This window comes from Orbicella faveolata, unplaced genomic scaffold (genome assembly GCF_042242905.1).
Source record: "Orbicella faveolata isolate gen_17 unplaced genomic scaffold, um_ofav_v1 contig_47, whole genome shotgun sequence".
NCBI classification, from domain to species: domain Eukaryota; kingdom Metazoa; phylum Cnidaria; class Anthozoa; order Scleractinia; family Merulinidae; genus Orbicella; species Orbicella faveolata.
Window position 1 is genome coordinate 9,395,109 of NW_028301577.1, and position 27,186 is coordinate 9,422,294.

Consider the following 27,186-nt stretch of genomic DNA (forward strand, 5'->3'; position numbering starts at 1 on the left):
TCTATTTTCAACGACCATATAATGACTGTACTTAAAATGAAATTACAGTTCACAAGTAACTGAATGCAGTAAAAAAAATTGATGCCAGAATAAGTAAATGTTTACTTTAGATGTTTAATTAAAATTGGATAACTGAAATAATTTTACTTAGGAAATGCCATCGCATTTGCTCCGTTATATCTCAACTGTTCACTAAACGCAAATTTACCACGATAAAAATTACACTTAAATCAGCTCGTTTGCAAAAAGGAAATACAAAAGGTAGCTGAGGTGGGTGACAAAAGGTTTATCACATAAAAGGAAAAATATATTTCACTGAATTAATTTCCGGCACTTGTGCAATGCTTAGTACATAAATGTCCAAGTTAAATGTCAAAAAAGCAATTTTTATTGGACATACTTACAAATGTAGAAATTTAATATGTTTATTATTTGCTTGGCGCAGTTGGTGAAGTGTCTAAAGAATATAGGTTTAGTAATTAAAGCTGTAACAAATTTCAGTTATTGATGAGGTGAGGCGAGAAAGTACGTGAATCAAACACCCATTAGCTACTTTCTTCCACTGAACGATGCCTTTCCTAAAAACTGTGTTTGCTATCCTCTTTTTCACGAGTCTGAATTGTTTTATTCCTGCCAGAGGGGAAGGTAAGTGAACGATTTAGCTCCATGATTTTTGTTCATTTAGTTCCAGATCAAGTCATTTTCTTGCAAGTCAATGCTTAAAGGCTTTGTTTGAACCATTCTACGAATTTCCTCTAATTTCCACACCTCTCTGGCACCAGCGCTCTGCTGTAAACCGACAGAATCGCTTCTTGCCATGCGTCAGTCCGTTAACTGATCCATGTCGTTTGGTTACTCATTTTCTTTTTGCATTTCTTCCCTTGTTATTCCTTAACTGTTTGGAAGTTTTTACATCATGTCTGATGCATCCCCCGCCGATTCACTTAGTCAGACTTTCGCAAATGTCAATGCTTATACTGCAGAATGTATTTTCTATCATACTGCCAAGACAGATGTTCTGAAGCTTGTTCATTAAATCTTTCGAGTATTCTTGAAATTCAAATTTCTTACCCTCGATCCCTCTTGATGGTAATGTCATGATCATCATCTTAGGGCTCCCACAAATGAGAGAAGATGCTTCCAACATTTTTTAAAACTTTATTAAATGGTCGGTTCTATTGCCCTATGGTACACTGTAGCTACGTACATGAAACTTACCTAGCCCGTAATGACGACTTTTCATGAATTAACCGTTATCATAGATTAATAAAACAATTAAAACTGAAAGTCCTCGAGTATTTCTAAGAAAAAAATTGTCCCTAAACAAGACACTTGTTTTTCCGTTTGTACATTTTTTATTTGCAATTATAAATCTATACTTCCTCGACAGAGGTAGGAGAATGCAAAGATATTTTTCCTCGCTGTGAGTACTACGCCTCTTTGGGAGCTTGTCAAGATCAGAGATACGAAAAGTGGATGAGATCACGATGTGCTAAGACTTGTCGATTTTGTGGTAAGGTGGCAATGATGATCTCCAAGACAACGACTGATTTCACAATAGAGAGTCCGAGATCCAAAGTCCTAAATAGTCATTACATTAATTATCGCTGAGCCGGGTCAGATCATAATAAGCCATATATATATATGAGGCAATTGTTTCGATGTCGTTGTTTCGGTCTTTAAGTTTTTGTTGTTGTTAATTGTTGCTCCATCCGACGTTTGACAGAGATATTTCTTCGTAAATGTAGCATGAAAAAAATTAATCATTTTATTTTTACAGTGTAGATTTCTTGCTTCGCTAGCTATTTCAAGCAGCAAAGTAGTTTAAGCCTGCAAGGCTTATACACTAGGGTGGGATGTTTCTTTCAAATACAATTGCCTCCTTTCGTTCAATAACATTTTATGCAATCTTGTGTTGAAAATGATGTATTCCATGAAAATAACGCCTACTTCAACACGTCTCAAAGACAGTCCCATCACCTCTTTATTGAGTATAGCTATCTTTAAGATCACTTTGTAGAAAGCCATCTTCAGTAGCTATAGAATCGAATTGAAATGCTAGTATAGTATTCTTCTCGATCTTTCCATGTTCGTAGAATGTAAAGACTGGCGTTATGGTTGTTGTGAAGATGGACAGACATTTGCAGATGGACCTGCCATGAAAGGATGTGCAAGTATATATGTGATGTGAAAAATGAACTAATCAACATGACACGAACGTGGGACAAAGAAACAAATCTGAGCCCCCGATAGGAATCGAACCCATGACCTCCCGAACACCGGGCAGGCGCTCTATCCATTAAAGGGCGCTCTATTTTTACAGATATGTGATTTCTGTAAATATCTGGTCGCAATACAATACCCAGGTATACACTATGATGTCAGTTATCACCCCGTGAGGTGGAGGGGGGGGGGGGGGTCACTCATATAAAAAGGACGGGGGTGCTCGTGGTACCTTTTACGGGTTAAAAAAGCGGTTTTGGTTCCTCTTAACGTGTTGAGCCTCAAAAGGTCCACAGTGAGAGCTTTTGCTGTACTGAGCAAAAAAAATATGACAGGAGATAATGTGTCGTTTTAGAATTGTACCTCTTCGGGGTGAAAAAAATTTAAGCTACACCCACTAAACGGGATCTTGGTATCTCTTAGGGATTCTTTTCAAACTTTCCAACGATCACCCCTGTCCTTTTTTTATGGGAGTCACCCCGGGTTGGGGGGGGGGGTTATCAGCCCTGTAACATTTTTCGCATTACCCGAAGACGACGTGCTTTGAAAAGTCGCTAGGCGATCGAATGAACGAAACTGTTCAGCAAAACAACCAAACTGAAAAGGCAAACGTGCATTCATTTGTAATCTATTTGTTTGTAATCTAACTTAAATTTCAACCGGTCAAATGACAATCGCTGACCTGGAGACTAGAAGTCCCACAACATAGAGGGACATTTCACAAGATGTATCAAAAAATTTACAATTCTTACCCAGAAAAAGTCGAAAATTACCTTCGCAAACTCATTACTTATTTATGAACTTTAAACAAGGGCAATCATGATCTTGAGGGTGTTTGAATATCTGATCGTAATTACCATAGATTATTACGATTTCATTTTTCGTTTTCTAGTTAGTTTTAGTTTCGATCGAGAAGATATATCAAACACTAAAGACCATGTTTGACCACAATTCCAAATACCTCAGAGTTCGTCAAAAATTCTCCACTACACGTCGCATTTTCAACTTTCTTCTCGGTGTTTGGAATTGTGGTCAAGCACGGTCTTTCGTGTTGGATATATTACAGAACACTTATATATAAATGATGCCTATTTACATGTTCTTAACTAAATTAGCGATATCGCCACAGCGTCTGGAAAGAAGTAACCTGAAGATAAAAAAAAAAAACTTCCTTTTTTTTTGTTTCTAGTGAAACTGTGCGTGGACACACGAGCTTGTGACAAATACAAAATGCTCTGTGATGATGTGGACATTGACAGCAATGAACAAATGAAAAACTTTTTGGAAGAAGGCTGTCCTAACACATGCGGATACTGTAGTAAGTTTATATTGGATATAAGAGCCCGCCTTACTCAAATGAACGGTAGTTTGTTGTTGTTGTTGTTGTTGTTTAAAAAGAGGACTAAATCATCTCATTGTCATCTTGTCATCTTGTCATCTCGTCATCTCGTCATCTCGTCATCTCGTCATCTCGTCATCTCGTCATCTCGTCATCTCGTCATCTCGTCATCTCGTCATCTCGTCATCAAGATTTATGTGTGTCACGTGACCCCCAAAAGATACTATCCTAAAACAAAGAGCCAAATAATAGATATAATCGCACTTGAATGACGATAAACAAGTTCACATTCTATTTCAAAGATTCTAAGCCTGATTGATAAATAAACAATATTCAGTCCTCCATTTGAGGTGTATATGTATTTTAATTATTTTGACAATTACAAATGTAAGAATATCGAAAGAAAACAGAAAATTTGTACGTCAAATGCCAGCTGACATTTACCCGAGGAGCCACCAAATTTGGCTGCATCACCAATCGCGTGTGAGAAAATTTTTTGATGGATTTGAAAAACATCAGCTGCTTGATGTGACGACGTTTAGGGTTTTTTGTGTGTAACCTTAAAAGATACCTTAATGGGTAAAAAAAATTCAAGGTTCCATCTTGAATCACCTAAGTGATACCAAACTCCGCAATTGTGCAACAACAATTAAATAGAAAACCACCATACTCGCGCCTTTTTCAGATGGGGCTTCACCAGGGATTTTGGTTCAACTGCTTTGCTTCTCATTCTTTGTTAAACAGAGTCACCAAGTCCCAAGATGTCATGTGAGTGGACCAACCCAGTTTACGGTTGTTGCTGGAATGGGCAAGAAGCTACTGGGCCTAACAAACAAGGATGCCCACGTGAGTTTTTTTTTCTTTTTTCTTTCAAATCAACTCTTCGTTACAAGCCAAGTGAATTGTTCCATGTCTGTCCGTTTCTCCTCTGCAAATATGGTGGCGAACGTTATAGGAATTTACGAACTTTTCTGTGTTCCTGCTCCTTCTCCTCCTATTCCTTAGTCCTTCTCCTTTTGCTTCCTATTTTTTTTTTTAATTTTTCGCCTTGCCTTCTTCTCCTTCTCTTTCTCTTTCTCAATTCTACTCCTTTGTTATTTTTCCTCTTGCTATCCTCCTTTTCCTTCATATTCTTCTATTATTACTCCCTTTGTCAAACAAAAAAGTACAACTACGGGATAAAATGGCAATATTTCTTATTTGTTTGCTTGTTTCTTTTGTTTTTGGCGCGTAGCTTGCGCAGATGCATACCCCAGGGCTTGTAGACTTTGGAAGTCCCAATGCGGCAAAACAAAGTTCTATAACCTGCGAACCTTCTTGGAAACTATGTGCCCCCTGACCTGCGGACAATGCAGGATAAGCTCCTTTGCTGGTACGCATTAAAATTAAATGCAAAATATTACACACCAAAATTATATATATCAAGCACTTGGTGAAAATCTAACACATTAATGTTAAATGGGCCGCGCATTAAAATTATAAATGCATGCATGCATTGAAGTTAGAATTGCAACCCAACAACTGTTATAGAAAGGTCCCGTATCCACAATAGGTATATCACGCAATAAAATTAGATATATCAAGATAAGATGTGTTACGTATACATCGAAATGTGTCACGCATTAAAATTAGTCTGTCACGCACTAAAAAGCGTTATATAAATCTAATTAGCGCTATATAAATCTATTATTATTATTATTATTATTATTATTTTATTATTATTATTATTATTATTATTAAATTAGATGGGCCATATTTAAGATTTGTCACGTCACCTAGTTAGATTTATCATGCCTTGAAAGTAGGACTCCGGCCTGAAATAGGCTATTACTGTTACTTAAGATAATAATATTGCTGCCAAAGCATAACTTTGCGAGCGAAAATTAATCCTTGTACGTAAAATGACGTCTGAGCAGCTAATCAGTTTGTGAATGAGAGTTAGATGCCATCATAGTCACTAACGGTGCACGCGTTGCTTTTCCAGGCTAAGGCGTCAGAACAAGTCAAGTCATCATCAGCTGCCAGTTTTCAAGCGCTCTACAGTGATTAATTAACGTCTCCTGGAATTCGAAGCGATTTTACAGTAAAGAATACAAATAGGATGTACTCACATTTCATATATTATTTTGAAACTGGATATCAGGGAGTTCTCAAATTCAATAAAATATAAGAAATAAAGCACTGCGTGATCGTTATTTGTTATTAACATCGCTGATCATCAGTTGCAACGAAAACCAGTGTACACATTTAACAATTCCAACTTCTGTTGCACCATATGCAACAAGACCATCTCTTTGTCAATTTATTTCCTCTGGGAAAATCTTTGAAGAAAGTCCATTAAGTGTTGATTGGTGCACTTAAAGGTGGGAGTTGAAAATGTTAAGCTGAAGTCAACAAATAGATCAAAGCTCATAATCCCAACAAACTAATGAGTCTGTCAAGCTTGAAATAGTGTAAGGTGAGGGAACCTTCATGCTACCTGTACCTCAGGTAGGAGTAAAACTAATTCTGAGAGACAGTTATTTAGTTCAATGGATCATCATGAAAAAATTTAAAATACCGTAATGATTCGATTTAGCGCCCTCCTACCAATAAGCGCCCCCATTCGAATAAGCACCCCCCCCCACTTTGAATGTGTTTTTATTGATAAGCGCCCCTATTCCAATAAGCGCCCCCATTCGAATAAGATCCCCCCCCCCCACTTCGAATGTGTTTTAATTTATAAGCGCCCCTATTCCAATAAGCGCCCCCATTCTGATAAGCGCCCCCATTCTAATATTATTCCCTGATTCAAGGAAAATCAGCCTTGCCATGCAGGGCTAGAACGACTCAACGTTGTTCAACAAGCCATGAGCAATTCACGCGACAGGGATTCTTTCTACGGAATCACCGAGTCGGACGTCGAAGATGTCGCACCAGATAGCTTTTATTCACGTATCGATGTACCGAAAGTGACACTGTCAAAGCTATCCTCATGTTAACTGAACATTAACCGTTTATCTGTTACTGTTCCAGTTTCTGTTATTGTTCCTTTCTTAATAAATACAGTATTAAAATTTGTTTTGAACATTCGGTTGTTTCTCAAAGAAATAAAATAAAATAAAAATAAAAATAAATAAGCGCCTTCCCTTGGGGCAACAAAAGTAAATAAGCGCCCCGGGCGTTAAATCGAATCATTACGGTAGGTTAGAAACTGAAGATGGCATAGAAAATCCCCTTTTATTTTATTTTATATATTTATCAACAAAGGAAAAGATAAACGATATCTGTATCAGTAGGCCAGTTTCTACAGAACACTTAAGTTCCTTATTAAAATTAAACTGTGTGAAAGGATATCTAAATTATGCAAACCTAAACTTACTTTCAATAAAGCCAACACAATAAACATTATACCCATAAAAAATATAAAATATAAAATATAGAATATAGAATATTCAAAACTAGAGAACTAAACTAATATATCATATTATATGATAAAAATAGTTAACACAGAAAAAGCAATGACTTTTTGAAATGTTTGTCATCGATGGCAAGTTTATGGTCATTAGCCTGCGAACGCAGACGTATTTCCGGCTGTCACTTGGTTACGCCGAAAAATAACGTCTGCGAACCCGAGCCAGAAAACGATTCTGTGACGTAGAAATTCTAAGCCAATCACAGTTTAGCTCAAATAACCCCAGAACTACTGCGCGCGGTATCCTCTGCGAGGAGCACTCGAGTTTCAGTCTATCATGGAATCTAATTGGCCAAGGAGAAACAAAAGTCATTACGTCGCAGAAATCGTTTTCTGGCTCGGGTTCGCAGACGTTATTTTTCGGCGGAACCAAGTGACAGCCGGAAATACGTCTGCGTTCGCAGGCTAATGGTCATTGGCAATCTGTCTGAATGTTGTCCGTTCTTTGTTGTTTTGGTTACCTCAAAAAATATTACTTCATTACTTTTGTGCCAAAATTGTACGCATCAGAAACATCCCGATTTATTCCTACTATTCGTGAGAAGCTGTCAACCAACTTGCAAGCTAATTCCATTCAATACTGAATGGTACCCATTTATTAGATTTACATGACTTTACAATAAAAGGGCAATTTAATCAAAACCTAATCGTTAATCAAAATCCCGGGTTGATAGAGAATTTAAGAACTATTTATATTACAGTAAAAAGAAACTCTGGAAATTGCCCTCGTCTGACTGTAGTTCCATTGCTACTGTCAGAACTTTTCTCAAAAGTAAATGTCACTCCTGAACACAGCACAGACTTTCTACCATCTACACCAAAACAAGAATTGGCACCACAGATGGAAGCTTCAATCCGGTAAAGGCCACCCGTGTTTATCACAACTGGACGGCCGAAGAAAATATTGAAGCCGTAGTAGGAAACTAGTTCTGATGACTGGATACACGCAGAAGAAAATTTTCCTGATTTGGCACAAGGAAAACTACCATCAACCAAATTTTGTATCGCAATAGTCACAGAATAATTACAATCTTTGCCTCCGCAGAGTGTTACTCCAAGTAAGGAGATGTCTCTGTCGACCATAAAAAGAAGACAGTCTCTTTTATCAGCTGCATAGGGATAACCCAAGTCAGTGTGAACCACGGAACCAAATCTGCGACAACGCTGAAAAGATTCCTTATGACGAATTCTCCTCTGCTCGGAAAATCCTACCGGAGTGTCCGGAACTGAATTAAAATATTTAACTATGCTAAAAGCTTCGTCTTGTGTCAGTATCTTGCAGGAGGCGGTACGCAGCTCTTACAAGGTTCGCTCTGATTGGTCGACGTAGTTTTAGGATGAAAAAATATTCAATAAGAAGTGGATTAATTAAAAATATAATAAGAAATGAATACCAAGAAATAAATATAGAAGGAAATATAAAAAGATTTCGATGGGAAAGGATATCAGGAACGTAGATCGAATGCATAGGTTGATTTAAGTTAGTTTAGCCTTGAAGTTCTTTGTTACTTTCTTGAAATAAAAGATGCTTCATGCAAGGGTATAAAGTAAGGATGAAGATTTGCCCAGTTACCCTTGTTGCCCTGTAGCCCAGTAGCCTTGTAGCCAATGTAGCCCATGTAGCCCTTGTTGCCCTGTAGCCCTGTAGCCCTGTAGCCTGGTAGCCTTGTAGCCCATGTTGCCCTTGTTGCCCTTGTTGCCCATGTTGCCCATGTTGCCCTTGTTGCCCTTGTTGCCCTTGTTGCCCTTGTTGCCCATGTTGCCCTTGTTGCCCTTGTTGCCCATGTTGCCCTTGTTGCCCTTGTTGCCCTTGTTGCCCTTGTTGCCCTTGTTGCCCTTGTTGCCCATGTTGCTCATGTTGCCCTTGTTGCCCTTGTTGCCCTTGTTGCCCTTGTTGCCCTTGTTGCCCTTGTTGCCCTTGTTGCCCTTGTTGCCCTTGTTGCCCTTGTTGCCCATGTTGCCCTTGTTGCCCTTGTTGCCCATGTTGCCCATGTTGCCCTTGTTGCCCTTGTTGCCCTTGTTGCCCTTGTTGCCCTTGTTGCCCTTGTTGCCCTTGTTGCCCATGTTGCCCTTGTTGCCCTTGTTGCCCTTGTTGCCCTTGTTGCCCATGTTGCCCTTGTTGCCCTTGTTGCCCTTGTTGCCCTTGTTGCCCTTGTTGCCCTTGTTGCCCTTGTTGCCCTTGTTGCCCTTGTTGCCCATGTTGCCCTTGTTGCCCTTGTTGCCCTTGTTGCCCATGTTGCCCTTGTTGCCCTTGTTGCCCTTGATGCCCATGTTGCCCATGTTGCCCTTGTTGCCCATGTTGCCCTTGTTGCCCATGTTGCCCTTGTTGCCCATGTTGCCCTTGTTGCCCTTGTTGCCCATGTTGCCCTTGTTGCCCATGTTGCCCTTGTTGCCCTTGTTGCCCTTGTTGCCCATGTTGCCCATGTTGCCCTTGTTGCCCTTGTTGCCCTTGTTGCCCATGTTGCCCTTGTTGCCCTTGTTGCCCTTGTTGCCCATGTTGCCCATGTTGCCCTTGTTGCCCATGTTGCCCTTGTTGCCCATGTTGCCCTTGTTGCCCTTGTTGCCCATGTTGCCCTTGTTGCCCATGTTGCCCTTGTTGCCCTTGTTGCCCTTGTTGCCCATGTTGCCCATGTTGCCCTTGTTGCCCTTGTTGCCCTTGTTGCCCATGTTGCCCTTGTTGCCCTTGTTGCCCATGTTGCCCATGTTGCCCTTGTTGCCCTTGTTGCCCTTGTTGCCCATGTTGCCCTTGTTGCCCATGTTGCCCTTGTTGCCCTTGTTGCCCTTGTTGCCCATGTTGCCCTTGTTGCCCTTGTTGCCCTTGTTGCCCTTGTTGCCCATGTTGCCCATGTTGCCCTTGTTGCCCTTGTTGCCCTTGTTGCCCTTGTTGCCCATGTTGCCCATGTTGCCCTTGTTGCCCTTGTTGCCCTTGTTGCCCTTGTTGCTCATGTTGCCCTTGTTGCCCATGTTGCCCTTGTTGCCCTTGTTGCCCATGTTGCCCATGTTGCCCTTGTTGCCCTTGTTGCCCTTGTTGCCCTTGTTGCCCTTGTTGCCCATGTTGCCCTTGTTGCCCATGTTGCCCATGTTGCCCTTGTTGCCCATGTTGCCCTTGTTGCCCTTGTTGCCCTTGTTGCCCATGTTGCCCATGTTGCCCTTGTTGCCCTTGTTGCCCTTGTTGCCCTTGTTGCCCATGTTGCCCTTGTTGCCCTTGTTGCCCTTGTTGCCCATGTTGCCCATGTTGCCCTTGTTGCCCATGTTGCCCTTGTTGCCCATGTTGCCCTTGTTGCCCTTGTTGCCCTTGTTGCCCTTGTTGCCCTTGTTGCCCTTGTTGCCCATGTTGCCCTTGTTGCCCTTGTTGCCCTTGTTGCCCATGTTGTTTTGCAATGTCCATCTAGAGAATGTACGCCCAGCTTAGAAAGCTGTGTAAAGCCAACTGCAATTTACAACATAAATTGAAAATTGATTTTTCTTTCGCTTAATCATTTCAGTTTGTTTAGCATAAAATACATTCATTCTATTAACCCTTTGGATACCAAACTTTAGCCAAAAAGTACCGTTTTTAACCGTTTTAGCTGCCATGATGCTAAATAAGCCTAAGTTTTGCTAAGAAAGTTTTTTTTTCACTAAAAGGAGAGATTTTTCGAAGATTGTTACAAAATTGAGCAAAATTTCCATTCCGGGCATGCGCATAAGCCAAAATTTGGACTTTTTTTTTCTTGCCATTAACCGTTCTCAATTTTGTTTGTTGCCCCTTTCCTTTCTGTTTTTCTCGGCCCTTTTACACTGGCTACTTTTTGCACTGTATGTTCTTTTTGGCTGCCATGAAAAGTTGGATGTTAATTATGGGCGAAGCCTAGAAATGGACCTTGATCAATTATAGGCATAGTGGACCATTTTACCACGGTTTTTGCACTAAAACTGATAACGTTGTTTTTCGATTTGCGATGTCGGAATGTCGTCGATATCTGGCCACTTGATAAGGGGTGGCCGCTTAATAGTTGACTGTGTTTACTATATTTTTCAAACAGTGTTAAAGATTCTAATAACTAAGGTTTTCGATAAACAATTGAGAATAAAAAGCAGCGATATTAGAGACCATTAAAGAATGACGTTTCGACGGCTCCATGCCATCACTCTCAAATTCAAATAAGATACGTTATGTGAGTTCATTATATAGTGAATGAACGTGTGAAGGTCTCAGTGCATATGATTAAGAGATAAAAATAATCGATGAATAAGAATAAAAATACCAAGCGTGGTGTGCTTGAACTGTCAAATAAAAAGTTTTGCTTTAACAGAGTCAGATTGAGTGTTAAGTGTTGGTTTTTTGTTTTTGATGAAGAGCATTTCATAAATTAAACAATCCAGTTTCCGACGGCATTTCTTGAGGATTGTAAATTGGTTACGGAGATCTTTGTTCCTCAGATTGTGTACGTCCCGCAGGTGTTTACCAATGACAGAATGCTTGTGGTCATTAATGCGCTGAAATAGGTGTTGGCATGCGGCGTCGACAAAATCTGGATCGGGCCGGATCACGGATAGGATCAAGGAAAAAAATGCAAAAATCAAAATTTTGTTGAGCAAATTACACTAGAGTGACTAATGTGAGCAGAACGTTTTATTTAATTCAGGTGTGATATTCTTTTATTCTTTTATAATATCAAGCCAACTGGGAGCTGGTCACAGATGAACTTTTTTTGAGGCTGTTGGGTTTTGATTGCGATGATCAATCATGTCTTCATATCTTTCTCCGCAGTTCAATATGTGATATTTCGTATATTCACTTGCACTCTTCACCATCTACGGGTATATTACGAACTCACAATGTGACCAACTCCCAGTTGGCTTGATAGCTCAGTTAGTAGAGCACTGCACCGGTATCGCAGAGGTCATGGGTTCGAGTCCCGTTCAGGCCTGAATTTTTTTCAGGCTTTAATTTCACGACTGCTTAAGTTGTGTGTATAATTGCGATGATCAATCATGTCTTCATATCTTTCTCCGCAGTTCAGATAAATGATATTTTGTATATTCACTTGCATCAAAGGTAAACTGTCATAAAACGAGTCAGCATGTTAATAATAGGACGAACGTATGAATCGAAACACAAAAACTGAAAACACAAAAAATTAAACACCTGATGATTTCAAACAATTTTCGTTTTTGAGACAAGTCTATATTTTTACACGGATGTGAGTTTGGAATACGATATTTCGCACTGGAATAAAACGAAACAAACCAGTTGTATTTCAAGGAAATATAGCTGTTTCACAAAAATTATAGGAATGACATCGATAGTGTGAACGATAACGCAACCCGAGAATAAACAACATTTTAGGAGTTACGTCACGATTTTTAGAGTTAGTAAGTAAGCAAGCAAGCAAGCAAGCAAGCAAGCAGGCAGGCAGGCAGGCAGGCAGGCAGGCAGGCAGGCGCAGGCAGGCAGGCAGGCAGGCAGGCAGGCAGGCAAGCAAGCAAGCAGGCAAGCAGGCAAGCAGGCAAACAAGCAAGCAAGTAGGTAAGTAAGTAAAACTTAGATGCGGAAAGTCATTTTTGGGGTCGTAAAGAGTTGCCTGTAAATAGAATAAAACCTTAAAATGATCGTGTTCTAGGATAGAAAACACTTAAGAGGCAAGAACAAATCAAAACGGAATGAGGATTGTTGAGGATGGCAAAGATTAACGAGGGCTGCAAATGACGAACTTGAAAAACTAGGCTAGTTTTTTCAAGACGCGCAAATCGTGACGTAGCTCCTTTAAAGCAAGCCATGTCCATAAGGTTTCGTACGTAAGTTTTCTCATTAACTGTAACGCCAACTGTAATGCTCACATCTGACACGAAAATGTAGCCGAGAATTAGCTACTGATACGAACAACAATTTCAAAAACGAGAATGGGAGGTTCACGCAAGCGTCGAGCCAACTAACATTCAAATATAACTACATCTGCCTGTTCATTACAATTTAAATTCGTTGTAAATTAAGCGGTTATTTGGCTTTTTAAATGACCTCTTGTCATTAATATGTTATTGCGTCAAATTCGGGATTCTTATTTTCATTTAACATATTTAGTCTTCCACTTTTATTTTTTATTTATTATTATCTTATAAACGATTTGATTTTTGGGGGGATTTTTTTTTCTTTAAAACCTGTTTTTGTCTGTGATCCGATCCGTGATCCGATCCGTGATCCGATCCGTGATCCGATCCGTGATCCGATCCGTGATCCGGTCCGTGATCCAATCCGTGATCCGGTCTGGTCCGATCCAGGTTTTGTCGACGCCGGTTGGCATGTATAGCCCACATAATCTGCGTCGCACAGATCACATTTGTATTCATAAACAACGCATTGTTCGTTCACGAACAATGACAGTTATTTGACAGTTCAAGCGCACCACACTTGATATTTCTATTTTTACTCATCGATTATTTTTATCTCTTAATCACATGCACTGAGACCTTCACACGAACATTCACTATATAACGAACTCACATAACGTATTTTATTTGAATTTGAGAATGATGGCATGGAGCTGTCGAAACGTCATTCTTTAATATCGCTGCTTTTTATTCTTAAGTGTTAAAGATACTGTGTTTTTTTGTCTTTCATGTTTGTCTTGATTTATGCCAGTCTTATATTATATTTATTTGGACTCGACTTCCATCAAGCACTTTGGTATGCTTTTTGACGCACCTGGACAACCCTAGGCATTTAAATGTTTCTAAGCTTTGTGTTGTCTGGCTGCTAAAATTGGCTTTAAATTGCCTGCCATCATAGGGAAGCAAACGAAAATTTCTCTCTAAACGAGGCACTCGGAATCTCTTGTGAATGGTTTCTTGAAATGGAGTATAGCTCTCTTTTCAGAGATTATCTAATGCCGTGGTTTACTTTTAAAAAGGGAGCATACATGCTTTTGGAAAACTTTCATCTGGTATTGTCGGATCATTTGGATAAGCCAAAAAGAAACACAGGACAGTTTAAGAACAAGTGGGTGGAAACACTGGAAAAGGTTAAAGGTAAATTTGGAATCAATCCAATTCTCAGAAAGGATGAAATTCTCAGGAAACTAAATTATACAATCCAAGATAGAATTGCTGGAAAAGGTTGGACTGCAATTTAATGAATTTAATTTGTAGGGCTAGTACAATACGTTAACCAACATCGACATGGAAAAGTACCTAACACTGTTTGTCAGTGAGTGAGGTGTTCAGGGCGCAATTACAACACCAAAAAACAGCATGATTACAGTTGAACCTCCTGTAACGGCCCCCTCTCTAACAACATTCACTTTTTGTTGTCCCAGCAGACAGTCCATATATTCACAACAGCCACCTGTCCACAACGGGGACGGCCACTTAAACGTATTACAACTGCCAATTGAAAATAACTTCTCGACAACCACCAGTTAATCAACGACTGATGAACAGTGTATACACCCCCTCCCCTCAAATAATTTTAAAAACATCCACTAAAATTGATGACGTAAATTACAAGGTGTGATGTAGAAGGTAGAATTCGTTAGGACAAGGACTAAGTTCGTTAGGACAAGTACTAAGGAGACAGGGCGTAAATGACTGACTACTTCACAGCATTGGGATAGGTACCAGCAGGAAGAAGAGCGAGAGGGAGAACCGAGACCACTTGGGGAAAGCCTGCGTAGAAACAAAGTAACAAGGCTGGGTGCGCAAAAAGGACAGTGCTGGATTGATACCATGGTAGCCTTATGTGCCTATTGACGTGATGAGAGCAGATGATGACGATAAAGTGAGAAAAAAATTAAGATAGTCCTGAGGATGGAGTTGTGGTGATAGTAAGGAAAGAAGATCCTCCAAGATCCTCAACTGGGAGCTCGTCTGCAAAGTCCTCATATCCAATCCCTCAAGCACCAGAGTACCAGAGTCAACTGGCAGACATCAAACTAGTTTGTCCATGTCAGAAACCTTAGAAACTAAATTTGAAACAGAACTTGGTGGAAAAAATCCTGCCAAATGAAAATGCAAAGGAATTTGCTATACAAAATATTGGAAATAATGGACATCAAAATACTTGTGGGACATCCCTCACTGAATACTATCATGTTACTGCCCACCTTAGGTTTTGCTCTGCTGAGACATTATGTCTATGAATTGCTAAAATTGCATCAGGTTTCTATTTAGAATAAACAGTTTGAAAGCTAAGCTTAAGTGGCTTTGTTTATATAACCTTGGTTTCTTTTCACATTTTTTAAAAATTAATTCATTGCATCAAACTTAACAGTACAAAGTTACTCCAAATTTACTTTACCTAATTTCAGTATTCATGAGAAAATGCCTTGGTTAACGCCCAGCTTAGTACATAAGGACAAGGGCATTTGATCACAAAAAGGAGACCGAACCAGAAAACAAATTAAATATTAAATATAATAGAGTGGTTTTCAATTGAGTGGCAAAAGTAATCAGGCAATAACTTTGGCTTTGGTTTTGCAATATTTTAGATTGGCTAATTAGTGTCACTGGTAAGTAACTGTTTGGTTTTGGTTTTACAACACTCAATCGAAAACTGCTGTAAACAAATTAAATAACAAATAAAATATACAGTCAAATCTGAACAAAATTAATAAGGTCACTCTGATGAAACAGACCCATCAGTGGAAGAAAGTATTCAACATCCTTACAATTAGAGCTAATTAGAGCAATATTTGGGGTAGGTTTCCCCTTATGGCTGAACAAATTCCCCCAACCACCCCCTCCCCCTCTGAACATCCCTGGACCTGCCTTTATAAATTATCTATGAAAAGGAGGTGTCTTTATCATAGAGGTGTCCACAGCAATGAGTTTGCCTATATTTACTAAGGGTAGGTTCCCCCTTATGGCTGAAAAAATTCCCTCACCCATCCTCCCTGAACATCTCTGGACCTGCCTTTATAAATTATCTATGAAAAGGAGGTGTCTTTATCATAGAGGTGTCCACAGCAATGAGTTTGCCTATATTTACCAAGGGTAGGTCCCCCCTTATGGCTGAAAAAATTCTCTCACCCATCATCCCTGAACATCTCTGGACCTGCCTCTGTAAATTATCCATAAAAGGAAGGCATCTTTATTATGCAGGTGCCCAAAAGAATGATTTCATGAACAGAAAGCTGTATCTGGTGTTACAACCCTGTGAAAAGTTAAGCTGATTTTCAATGATTTTGATATAACTCTCCAACAAGACAGCATCATAAATGACAAAAAATTACTGATCTGGTAAATTAAAAGCCCTACAAAAACTTGGCTAGCTACTTTATAAAAGATCCCCATCTTGATTTAATATTATTTGTTTGCATTTATTTTGTTATGATGTTCTTTGAAGTGATCAGTAATTCCTAAGGATTGAGGAAGGCTTTACACTTTGATGAAAAATTAATCATCAACTTTAATGAAGTTGGTGTTCTACCCTCTGCAGAGAAAATGCCATAAATTTTTAATCAAGCGGGGTTTAAACTAGAATTGTGTTGGAAATTCTGTTTGCATTTTGTAGCGTTTAGTTCTTGATGAAGTGTATTACTCTATAAAAACCTCCAAACACCACACGCGATCGAATATTATTCATTTAATTACTTGGGGTAAATAATAGCTCAAAATTCTACTATGTTTGTACTCACAATGTAAGCTTACTTAAACTAAAATAATACTTCTGGTAACATTTGCAAGAATCATCTGCAAATAAGTTTAATATTTGGTGTTGTTTGATAATTCGTGGAAAATAATCTGCTTCAATAATCCTTAACGCGTAATGCGTAGAGAAAATCTGCGCTTAAAACGCAAAAACGCCAAAATGGAAACGCGATGCAAACCTGTTATAATTCTTTGTTTATAGATTGACCGTTGCCAGGCTTTTAAAAACTGAAGAGGAAAACATACCGCTCCAAAACAACTCATTCTGTTCACTTTCGCGCTTCGCGATTATCGTCCGCCATTTTGAATTTTAAGTACCCTATTGTTTCCGATTGTTTGATCGAGCCAATCAGGAGAGACCTTGTAAGAGCTGCGTACTATCTGTCTTGCAGTCAAGAACTACAGAAGCAAATTCGTGTTGGGTCATCACTGGAAAACGTATTCCTTTCACAATCCTTTCTCCAAGAATTCTTCTTTTTTCACTTCCAGCTGTTGGTAAGCCTTGTTCTTCACATCTCTTTGTCGCCCACAAATTCACCGCTTTGAACAACTCTATCTCTTCAATATTCAAAGTGTCACGCTCCACTACAGTTTCAAATAAAGCCCTCTCAATTGTCGCAAGCTCATCTGATTTCACAGCCTCGTCTGTCTGTTCATCGATCACTTTCCAGCATTGATCCACCAGGTTTTTCTCTTCATACTTCTGTGCTTGTGGCAAGATGCTGAAAACATTTGATGCATGTAAATTATCCTGCAGATATTCCGCACATTTATCAGCCAGTGAAGGCACCATGTATTTCTTCGCCAAATACAACACTCCCATCACATTACTTCCGCTCAAGTTCACTTCATCGCTGTATATGTAACGAAACAACTCCAACAGACTCTCGTACTCACAGTCAGGTAGTTCAATAGAGTCTGTAGTCTCCGCCAGCTCACCGTAAAACATGGCTTCAAACACAGGACTGCTAATCGACAGCACAAACTTGTGAGCAGGAATCACTTGTTTACTTTCACTTTTGCCATTGGGCCCTCCTCGCACAACAAACTTGACATCGCTGAAGAGATCATTGTTGAACATGTGCTTGCTTCTTTCTCTGATAGTCGGCTTCGTTGTTTGCCAGTTTTCCTCGATCACAGACATGGTTCTTTGGTTTCAACCGTGAGATTTTCAGGTCTCTGGAAGGCCTTGTTTATAATAAGAAACTCTGGAATCTGAATAAGTTGTACTGATTAGTCAGTCAGCGGTGGTCGAACAAATTTGTATCTCATCTTACTAACGGGTCACGCCAGCCCCCTTTTATGTCACGCTATACCACATCCTTTGGATATTTTAGCTTGAGTACATTTTACTCGTGTTACCAGAATTATAGGAAGTGAATGAAATACAAAAGCTTGTTTGTTTCTTCCTAAGTGGCCTGATTATAATATCAGGCAAAATATCGCGGTCGAAAAATCGTTGCAAAAACCGACCTTCTGCCGGTTTTGATCTATGAAATTTTAGTTGAACCAGTCTGACTAGCACCTCAGTAAAGTTTGCCTAAATAGCACTTCAGGTTAGCCCGAATAGCGCTTCGTTTAGCTTTCTTGCTATCCGGTTTTCAATGATACAATAGTACCTGGAATAATAACAAAACGTATACTGTATTTCAAATAACACTTTATTGGCTTAATGACTTGTGTGACTCTTTTGAAACCTTACGAACAGTTCCAAGATTGCTTGGTTTCACATGTCCAAAACGATGCCGGGAGAAACAATTTTCAACGAAAACCTAGAGAGCAGGTACAGTGGAACCGCGTTAATATGGTAGCCGCTAGCTGGCTTCGCTAGCTGTTTCAAGCAGCAAAGTAGTTTAAGCCTACAAGCCTCATACACTAGTGTGGGGTGTTTCTTTCAAATATAATTTCCTCTTTCGTTCAATAAAGTTTTATGCAATCTTGTGTTGAAAATGGAGTATTCCACCGGCGAAAAGCTTACTCCACTGACACGTCTAAAAGATAGTCCCATCAACTCTTTACTGAGTATAGCTATTTTTAAGATCAGTTTGTAGAAACCCATCTTCAGTAGCCGCCGATAGAATCGAATTGACATGCTTGTATAGTTTTCTTCTCGATCTTTCCATGTTCATAGATGTAAAGACTGGCGTTATGGTTGTTGTGAAGATGGACAGACATTTGCACATGGATCTGGCATGAAAGGATGTGCAAGTATATCTGATATCTGTAAAAATGTCTGGTCGGAATACAATACCCAGCTATACGCTATATGGTGTTATCACCCAAGCGGGGGGGGGGGGGGGGGGGGAACACTCCCATATAAAAAAGACGGGGGTGCTCTTGATATCTTTTAGGGGTTAAAAAGGCGGGTTTGGTACCTCTTAGCTTGCTCAGCCTCAAAAGGTTCACAGCAGGAGATTTTGCGGTATTTTTAAGGGTATTGAGCAAAAAATATATATGACAGGAGATAATGTGTTGTTTTAGAATTGTACCTCTTAAGGGTGAAAAAAAAAAAGAATTAAGCCACACCCACAAAACAGGATCTTGGTACCTCTTAGGGGTTCTTTTGTATTTCGTTTGTATATGGGAGTCCCCCGGGGTTATCAGCCCTGAAACATTTTTCGCATTACCTGAAGACGATGCCCTGTGAACTAGTCGCTAGGCGATTGAAAGAACGAAACTGTTCGTCAAAGCAACCAAACTAAACAGGAAATCGTACATTTTTTTTTTTGTAATCTATTTATTTGCAAACACGGTCTTTCGTGTTGGATAGATTACAGAACACCTGGTGTAATTAGATCTAAAAACCTAAATGATGCATATCTACATGTTCTTAATTAGATCGGCGATATAGCCACAGCTTGTGGAAACCTGAAGATCACAAAAAAACTTGTTTTTTTTTGTTTTTAGCGAAACTGTGCGTGGGCATACGGGCATGTGACAAATACAATATGCTCTGTGATGATATGTATACTGAAAGCAATGACCAAATGAAAACCTTTCGGAACAAAGCTGTCGTAACACATGCGGATACTGTAGTAAGTTTATATTGGATATAACAGCCCGCCTTACTCAAATGAACAGTAGTTTTGTTGTTGTTGTTGTTGTTATTGTTTAAAAAGAAGACTAAATCATCTCATTGTCATCTTGTCATCTTGTCATCTTGTCATCAAGAATTATGTGTGTCACGTGATCCCCAAAAGATACTATTCTAAAGCAACGAGCCAAATAATAGATATAGTCAGACTTGACTGATGTCGATAAAGAAGTTCACATTCTATTTCAAAGATTTTGTCTGACGTGATTGATAGATAAAAAAATACTCAGTCCTCCATTTGGGGTGAAAATTGTCACATATTTTTGTCCAGAAGCTATCAATTACGAGCAGCGAAGATATAGTATAGGCTCTTTTAGGAAGACTTTTTATTTAATTTAGCTTAGTGTATATATACTTTAATTATTTTGTCAATTGCAGATGTGAGAATATCAAATGAAAACAGAAAATTCGTACGTCAAATGCCATCTGATATTCACCAGGAGCTACCAGGTTTGGCTGCATCGCCAATCGCGTGCGAGAAAACTTTTTGATGGATTTGACAAAAATCAGCTTGATATGACGATGTTTAGGTTTCTTTGTGTGCACCCTTAAAAGATACCTTGATGGGTAAAAAAATAAATTAGAGTTCCATCTTGAGTCACCTAAGTGATACCAGACTCCGCAATTGTACAACAATAATAACTTGTAAAGAGAAAACCACCATACTCACGCCTTTTTCAGATGGGGCTTCACCAGGGTTTTTGGTAGAGCTGCTTTGTCTCTCATTCTTTGGTAAATAGATGTCATTTTTTTTTTTTTTTTTTAATATATAAATGATGTAGATGTGTTTACAAGTACAGTATTTACATTGTTACAAGAGCAGTATTTACATTATTACAAGTGCTAATTATAACATATAGGTAATATAATATAATATAATATAATATAATATAATGTAATATAATATAAGTGTGTTTACAAGTACAGTATTTACATTGTTACTAGTGCCAATTATAATATTTAAGTGAAATAGGTGTGTATACAAGTGCATGTCACTTGTAATGCTTTGGAGGAGGGGTGTTTTTTCCTATTTAATTATTAAGAAAGATGTTCTATCCTGTATTTGGTTAACCCTTTATCAACGAAAGTGGAGAGGTGAATAGCTTTGTTTTGCATCTTACAAGTGTAGATGTAGAATCTCATAAACAAGATCGTATAATTAAATTTCTTTAATAATGTTTTATCGTATGGGCCGGGCATGATGCCAAATAGTTTTTCTTCTATTGTTAGACTAAAATTCGAATTATTGACGGCATTAAACCAGTCGATGACGTTTTTAACAAAACTCTTAACAAATTCGCAATCGTTAAATGTGTGATCAATTGAATCATGTTCAGCGCAATAGAGGCATTCATCATCCGTTTTGATTCCGTATCTAAAAAGTTCCTTTTTTATTACAACAATTCTATGAATAAGTTTGAATTGAAATCAGTGTAGTCAGTTCTGATTTGTCTATAAGACAATTATTTAGTTCTTGCAAAAATTCTAGTTGTTCACTTTGATTGTTTGGGGCGTAAATATTGCAGAGCGATAGCATTAAAGAGTTGATAACAATAGTAATTAACACGATTCTTCCGAACTTGTCGCTAAAAGAATACTCGATTTTGTCTTGCACCGAGGCAATGATCAGAATGCAGTCGGGGGTATAGGTCAGAGACGCGGACATGTTTCAACTTGGCTCTCCCCTTGTACATTCTTGTTTTCGCTTTATGGCTTTGAAACTTTACAATAATTGGTTTTACACCTTTCCTGTGGAGCTTGTGTGATATTTCGATGTCGTTTGGATTTATATCCACGTCTAAAGCCTCGGCGAGCTTAAGGACAACCTCCTCGGTTGAGGTGTACGCGGATTCCGGGACTCCGTGGATTTCGAGTGAGTTTTTTCTAGTATATTGTTCCAGTGCGTCTTGGAGATCGTATAATTCTGCGATTTCCGCTTCTTGGTCGTTGATTTTTTTTCTCGCTGCGTCTAGCTGAATTTCCAAATCGTCTTGTTGTTTCTGAGACTTGGCCAAGGCGGTTTTAACGTTGGTAAGATCACCTTTCTGTTGTAAAAAGGTGTTCCGTAGCTCAGCAACCTCGTTGGCGAGTTTGTGTTTTCACGAAGAATATTGGAGACCGTAATCTGAATGTCAACCAGCATTTCCTTTAGTTCTAAATGATTAGTCTCCTCGGCACTAGCCTTTGATGCGGTTTCTTCCTTGTTGGCCCCAGACAACGCTTCGTCATTATTAACCTTAGACGTTATTTGAAGCTTGGCGTCCGCCATGTTCGCACGTTTAGATCCTTGTTGGTCTTCTTCGACAGAGCCACGTTCTCCTCTCTTGTGCTTTCCTTTGGTCTTGCCTTTATCCGGCATATAGTAGTTTTTATAGAGGTAACCAGAGAATTACTCGATTTTTGGGGACGATATTGCTCCCTCACAAAGTGTGCGTCCTCACGCTAGCCCCGCGCATGCTCTCTTCGTTGGATGTCATGTGAGTGGACCAACCCGGTTTACGGTTGTTGCTGGAACGGACAAGAAGCTATTGGGCCTAACAAACAAGGATGCCCACGTGAGTTTGTTTTTTCCCCACATCAACTCTTTGTTACAAGCCAAGTGAATTGTCCTATGTCTATCCGTTTTTCCTCTCCAAATATGGTGGCGAACGTTATAGGGATTTATGAACTTGTCTGTGTTCCTGCTCCTTCTTCTCCTCTTCCTTAGTCCTTCTCCTTTTCCTTGCCATTTTTTTTTTTACGTTTTCGCCTTGCCTTCTTCTCCTTCTCTTTCTTCTTCTCAATTCTACTCCTTTGTTTTCTTCCAGCTCATTCTCCTGTTCCCAATCGTTACTTTTCCTGTTGTTATCCTTCTTTTCCTTCATATTCTTCTTCTTTTTTTTTTCTTTTACTTTCGATATGTAGCTTGTGCTGATGCATACCACAGGACTTGTAGACTTTGGAAGTCACAATGCGGCAAAACAAAGTTCTATAACATGCGAACCTCCTTGGAAACTATGTGCCCCCTGACCTGCGGACAATGCAGGATAAGCTCCTTTGCTAGTACGCATCAAAATTAAATTCGACATATTACACGAAAATATCACGCACTTAGTGAAAATCTCATACGTTAAAGCTAAATGGGTCACGCATTAAAATTAGAAATGCATGCATGCATTGAAAGCCAATCTACCAACATTGTATAATAGGAGACTACAATACATATGTATTTTAATTTATAAGGTTAAACGTAATTTGTGCCCGCGGACTGTTTGTAACATGTTTTATACTAATAGCCACAGTTATAGTTTACGGCAGAGAGATTTTCATTTACCTAGATTTAACACTGTTACGTACGGAAAACATTCAATTCGATATCCAGACCCAAGTCTATGGAGCAAACTAACAAATAAAGAAAGATCGGCGATAAATCTCAAGCAGTTTAAGACTAGATCTAGACAACATCCTAGATGGATGTAGTGGCTGCCATCTTTGCAACTCATAATTTTTATTTCTCTTGTAGGACTTTTCTGTATATTATGTTTAAATAGTTCTAGTTAGGTGTGTCCTATTAGCAGTGGGGATTCTCCACTGCTAGATGTAATTAACACGGTAATAAAGTCATCATCATCATCGTCATTATCATCATCATCATCAACAACAACAACTGTAATAGAAAGGTCGTGTGTTTAAAATAGGTGTATCACGCAATAAAATTAGATATATCACGATAAGATGTTTGTCACGCACTAAAGAAACGTTATAGAAATCTAATTAGCGTTATATAAATCTATGATTATTATTATCATTATTATTATTATTATATTATTATTAAATTAGATGGGTCATATTTAAAATCAGATTTGTCACGTCACCTAATTCGATGTATCATGCCTTAAAACTAGGACTCCAGCCTGAAATAGGCTACTACTGTTACTTATGATAATATTGCTGCCAAAGCGTAACTTTGCGAGCGAAAATTGATCCTGATACGTAAAATGTCGTCTGACCAGCTAATCAGTTCGTGAATGAGAGTTAGATGTCATCATAGTCACTAACGGTTCACGTGTTGCCTTTCCAGGATAAGGCGTCAAAACAAGTCAAGTCGTCATCAGTTCCCGGTTTTCAAGCGCTCTGCATGCTACAGTAATTAATTAACGTCTCCTGGAAGTTTAACAGTAAAGAATACAACTAGGATGTACTCATATTTCATATATTATGTTGAAGCTGGGTATCAGAAAGTTCTCAATTCAATAAAATATAAGAAATAATGCGCTACGTGATTGTCGTTATTAACATGAATTAATCCTCATCGATCGCAACGAAATCTAGTGTACGCTCATTTAGCAATTCCAAACTTCTGTTGCACAATGCTCAACAAGACCATCTCTTTGTTAACTTGCTTCCTATAAGAAACACTGACGAAAACCCATTAAGTGTTGATTGGTGCACTTAAAGGTGGGAATTGAAAATGTTAAGCTGAAGTCAACAACTAGATCAAAGCTGATCATCCCAACAAAGTAATAAGTCTGATAAGCTTGAAATAGTGTAAGGTGAGGGAACCTTTATGCTACCTGTACATGAGGTAGGAGTAGACAAAATTCTGAGAGACAGTTATTTAGTCCAATGGATCATCATGAAAAAATTCAAAATACCGTAATGATTCGATTTAGCGCCCTCCTTCCAATAAGTCCCCCCCCCCCCTCTTCGAATGTGTTTTTATTAATAAGCGCCCCTATTCCAGTTAGCGCCCCCATTCTAATATTATTCACTGGTTCAAGGAAAATCAGCCGTGCCATGCAAGGCTAGAACGACTCAACGTTGTTCAACAAGCCATGAGCATTTCACAGGTCAAGGATCCTTTCGACGGAATCACCGAGTCGGACGTCGAAGATGCCGCACCAGGGAGCTTTTATTTACGTATCGATGTACCGTGACACTGTCAAAGCTATCAGCGTCGAAATAGATTAAAATTCCCTCACGTTAACTGACCATTCACTGTACATTTGTTACGGTTCCAATTTCAGTTATTGTTCCTTTCTTAATAAATACCGTCTTAAAATTTTGTTTTGAACATCCAGTTGTTTCTCAAAAAAAGAAACAAGCGCCCTCTCTCCAATAAGCGCGCTCCCTTGAGGTACCAAAAGTAAATAAGCGCCCCGGGCACTAAATCGAATCATTACGATTGGCTAAAAACTGAAGATGGCATGGGAAATCCACTTTTTGTTTTATTTTATTTATTTATCAACAAAGAAAAAGATAAACGATATCTGCATCAGTAGGCCAGTTTCTACAGAACACTGAGTTCCTTATTAAAATTAAACTGTCTGAAAGAATATCGTAATTATGCAAACCTAAACCATCATATTATATGAGAAAAAATACTTTACACAGAAAAAGCAATGATTTCTTGAATTGTTTTGTGCGTCGATAGCACAAGTTTATGGTCATTGGCAATCTGTCTGGATGTTATCCGTTCTTTGTTGTTTTGGTTACCTCAAAAAAAAAAATAGTACTTCATTTGGTCTGGATAATAGCAGGCAAGTAACTATTTTTTAAAAAAATGGACAACAACTTTGAGTTTAAAACAAGAAATATTTCGATCGTTCAACGATCATCTTCATTACTTTTATGCCAAAATTGTACGCATCAAAAACACCCCGATTTATTACTACTGATCGCTGTCACCCAACTCGTGTAAAACTAATTCCATTCAATGCTGAAGGGTGCCCACAGATTTACATGACTTTCCAATAAAAGGCCAATTTAATTAAAACCTAATTTCGAATCAAAATTCCGGGTTGAAAGCGAATTTAGAACTATTTATGTTACAGAAAAAAGAAACTCTGGAAATTGCCCTTGTTCAACTCTGGTTGCATTGCTACTCTCAGAACTGCTCCCAAAACTAAATGTAACTCCTGAACACAACACGGATTTTCTACCATCTACACCAAAGCACGAATTGGCACCACAGATGGAAGCTTCAATCCGGTAGCGGCCACCTTTCATTATAACAACTGGACGGTCAAAGAAAATATTGAAACCGTAGTAACAGACAGTGACTAACTCTGACTCGATATGTACTGAAGAAAATTTTCCTGTTTTCGAACAAATACCATTCCACTTACCCTTATCTAAACGTTTTATCTGAATACCTACACCATAATTATCATTTCTGCTTCCACAGAGTGTCACTCCAAGTAAGGAGATGTCTTTGTCGACCTCAAAAAGAAGACAGTCTCTTTTATCAGCTGCATAGGGATGACCAGAGCCAGTGTGAACCACGGAACGAAATCTGTAACAACGCTGAAACGATTCCCTTCTCTTCTTCTCGGAAAATACTACTGGAGTGTCTGGGACCGAATTAAAATATTTTACTACGCTAAAAGCCTCGTCTGGGGCCAGTATCTTGCTGTCAAGAACAACTGCAGCAAATTCATGTTGGGTCATCAATGGAAAACGTATTCCTTTCACCATCTGTTCGCCGAGAATTCTTCTTTTCTCACTTCCATCTGTCGATAAGCCTTGTTCCTGACATCTCTTTGTCGCCCACAAATTCACCCCTTTGAACAACTCTATTTCTTGAATATTCAAAGTGTCACGCTCGACCACTGCTTCAAGTAAGGATCTCTCAATTGTCACAAATCCTTCCGATTTCACAGCTTCTTCTGCTTGTTCATCGATCACTTTCCAGCAATGGTCCACTAGTTTTTTCTCTTCATATTTCTGTGCTTGTGTCAAGATGCTGAAAACATTCGATGGATCTAAGTTATCTTGAAGATATTCCGCACATTTATCAGCCAGTGAGGGCACCATGTATTTCTTCGCCAAATATAACACTCCCATCACATTACTTCCGCTCAAGTTCAGTTCATCGCTGTACATGTAACGAAACAACTCCAACAGACTGTCGTACTCACCGTCAGGCAGTTCAATAGGGTCTTTAGTCTCCGCCAGCTCACCGTAAAACATGGCTTCAAAGACAGGACTGCTAATCGACAACACAAACTTGTGAGCAGGAATCACTTGTTTACTTTCACTTTCGCCATTGCGCCCTCCTCGCACAACAAACTTGACATCGCTGAAGAGATCATTGTTGAACATGTGCTTGCTTCTTTCTCTGATAGTCGGCTTTGTTGTTTGCCAGTTTTTCTCGATAACAGACATGGCTCTTGGGTTACAATCAGCGAGATTTTCAGCTCTCTTGAAGGCGTTGTTTCTGAGAAACTCTGGAAACTGACTAAATTGAATTGATTAGTCAGTCAGCGGTGGTCGAACAAAGTTGCATCTCATTTTACTAACGGGTCACGCTTCACGCTAGCCTGAATTTGTACGAACTCGTTACATCTGAGGAATCAGTCGTATTTAATGTGAAGACGGCTTAATATCCCAACGAAGCTTAATATCCAGCTTAATATCCCAAGCCGGAATCAAAGTACCTCCTTGAAAATGCTCGGCCTACAAAGGGGT

General features: G+C 39.1%; 2 protein-coding genes and 2 pseudogenes across 4 annotated transcripts; 1 reads left to right on the forward strand and 3 right to left on the reverse strand.

The window, feature by feature from the left end:
* The first annotated feature begins 460 nt into the window (after positions 1-460).
* On the forward strand, positions 461-5,741 carry LOC149097032 (uncharacterized). 2 transcript variants are annotated; one of them, XM_089280594.1, is made up of 7 exons: positions 470-645; positions 1,391-1,513; positions 2,097-2,174; positions 3,413-3,541; positions 4,307-4,408; positions 4,797-4,934; positions 5,547-5,741. In XM_089280594.1, the coding sequence occupies exons 1-7, from the start codon at positions 570-572 to the stop codon at positions 5,549-5,551; spliced, it is 651 nt and encodes a 216-aa protein (XP_089136720.1). In that variant the 5' UTR covers positions 470-569; the 3' UTR covers positions 5,552-5,741. The 2 variants fall into 2 exon arrangements, with proteins under 2 accessions (XP_089136721.1, XP_089136720.1); XM_089280595.1 differs by lacking the exon at positions 4,797-4,934 and having other exon boundaries at positions 461-645.
* Positions 5,742-6,762: 1,021 nt separating this feature from the next.
* On the reverse strand, positions 6,763-18,005 carry LOC149097033 (BTB/POZ domain-containing protein 6-like). 2 transcript variants are annotated; one of them, XM_089279874.1, is made up of 3 exons: positions 17,034-18,005; positions 15,455-15,459; positions 6,763-8,291 (listed from the first exon to the last, which is right to left on the reverse strand). In XM_089279874.1, exons 1-3 carry the CDS (start codon positions 17,785-17,787, stop codon positions 7,707-7,709), a joined length of 1,344 nt encoding a protein of 447 aa, XP_089136000.1. In that variant the 5' UTR covers positions 17,788-18,005; the 3' UTR covers positions 6,763-7,706. The 2 variants fall into 2 exon arrangements, with proteins under 2 accessions (XP_089136000.1, XP_089136001.1); XM_089279875.1 differs by lacking the exon at positions 15,455-15,459 and having other exon boundaries at positions 6,763-8,278; positions 17,004-18,005.
* Positions 18,006-21,234: 3,229 nt separating this feature from the next.
* On the reverse strand, positions 21,235-24,383 carry LOC149097034 (uncharacterized; annotated as a pseudogene).
* A 548-nt stretch (positions 24,384-24,931) lies between these two features.
* Positions 24,932-26,990, reverse strand: LOC110052676 (BTB/POZ domain-containing protein 6 pseudogene; annotated as a pseudogene).
* Between the last annotated feature and the right edge of the window lie 196 nt (positions 26,991-27,186).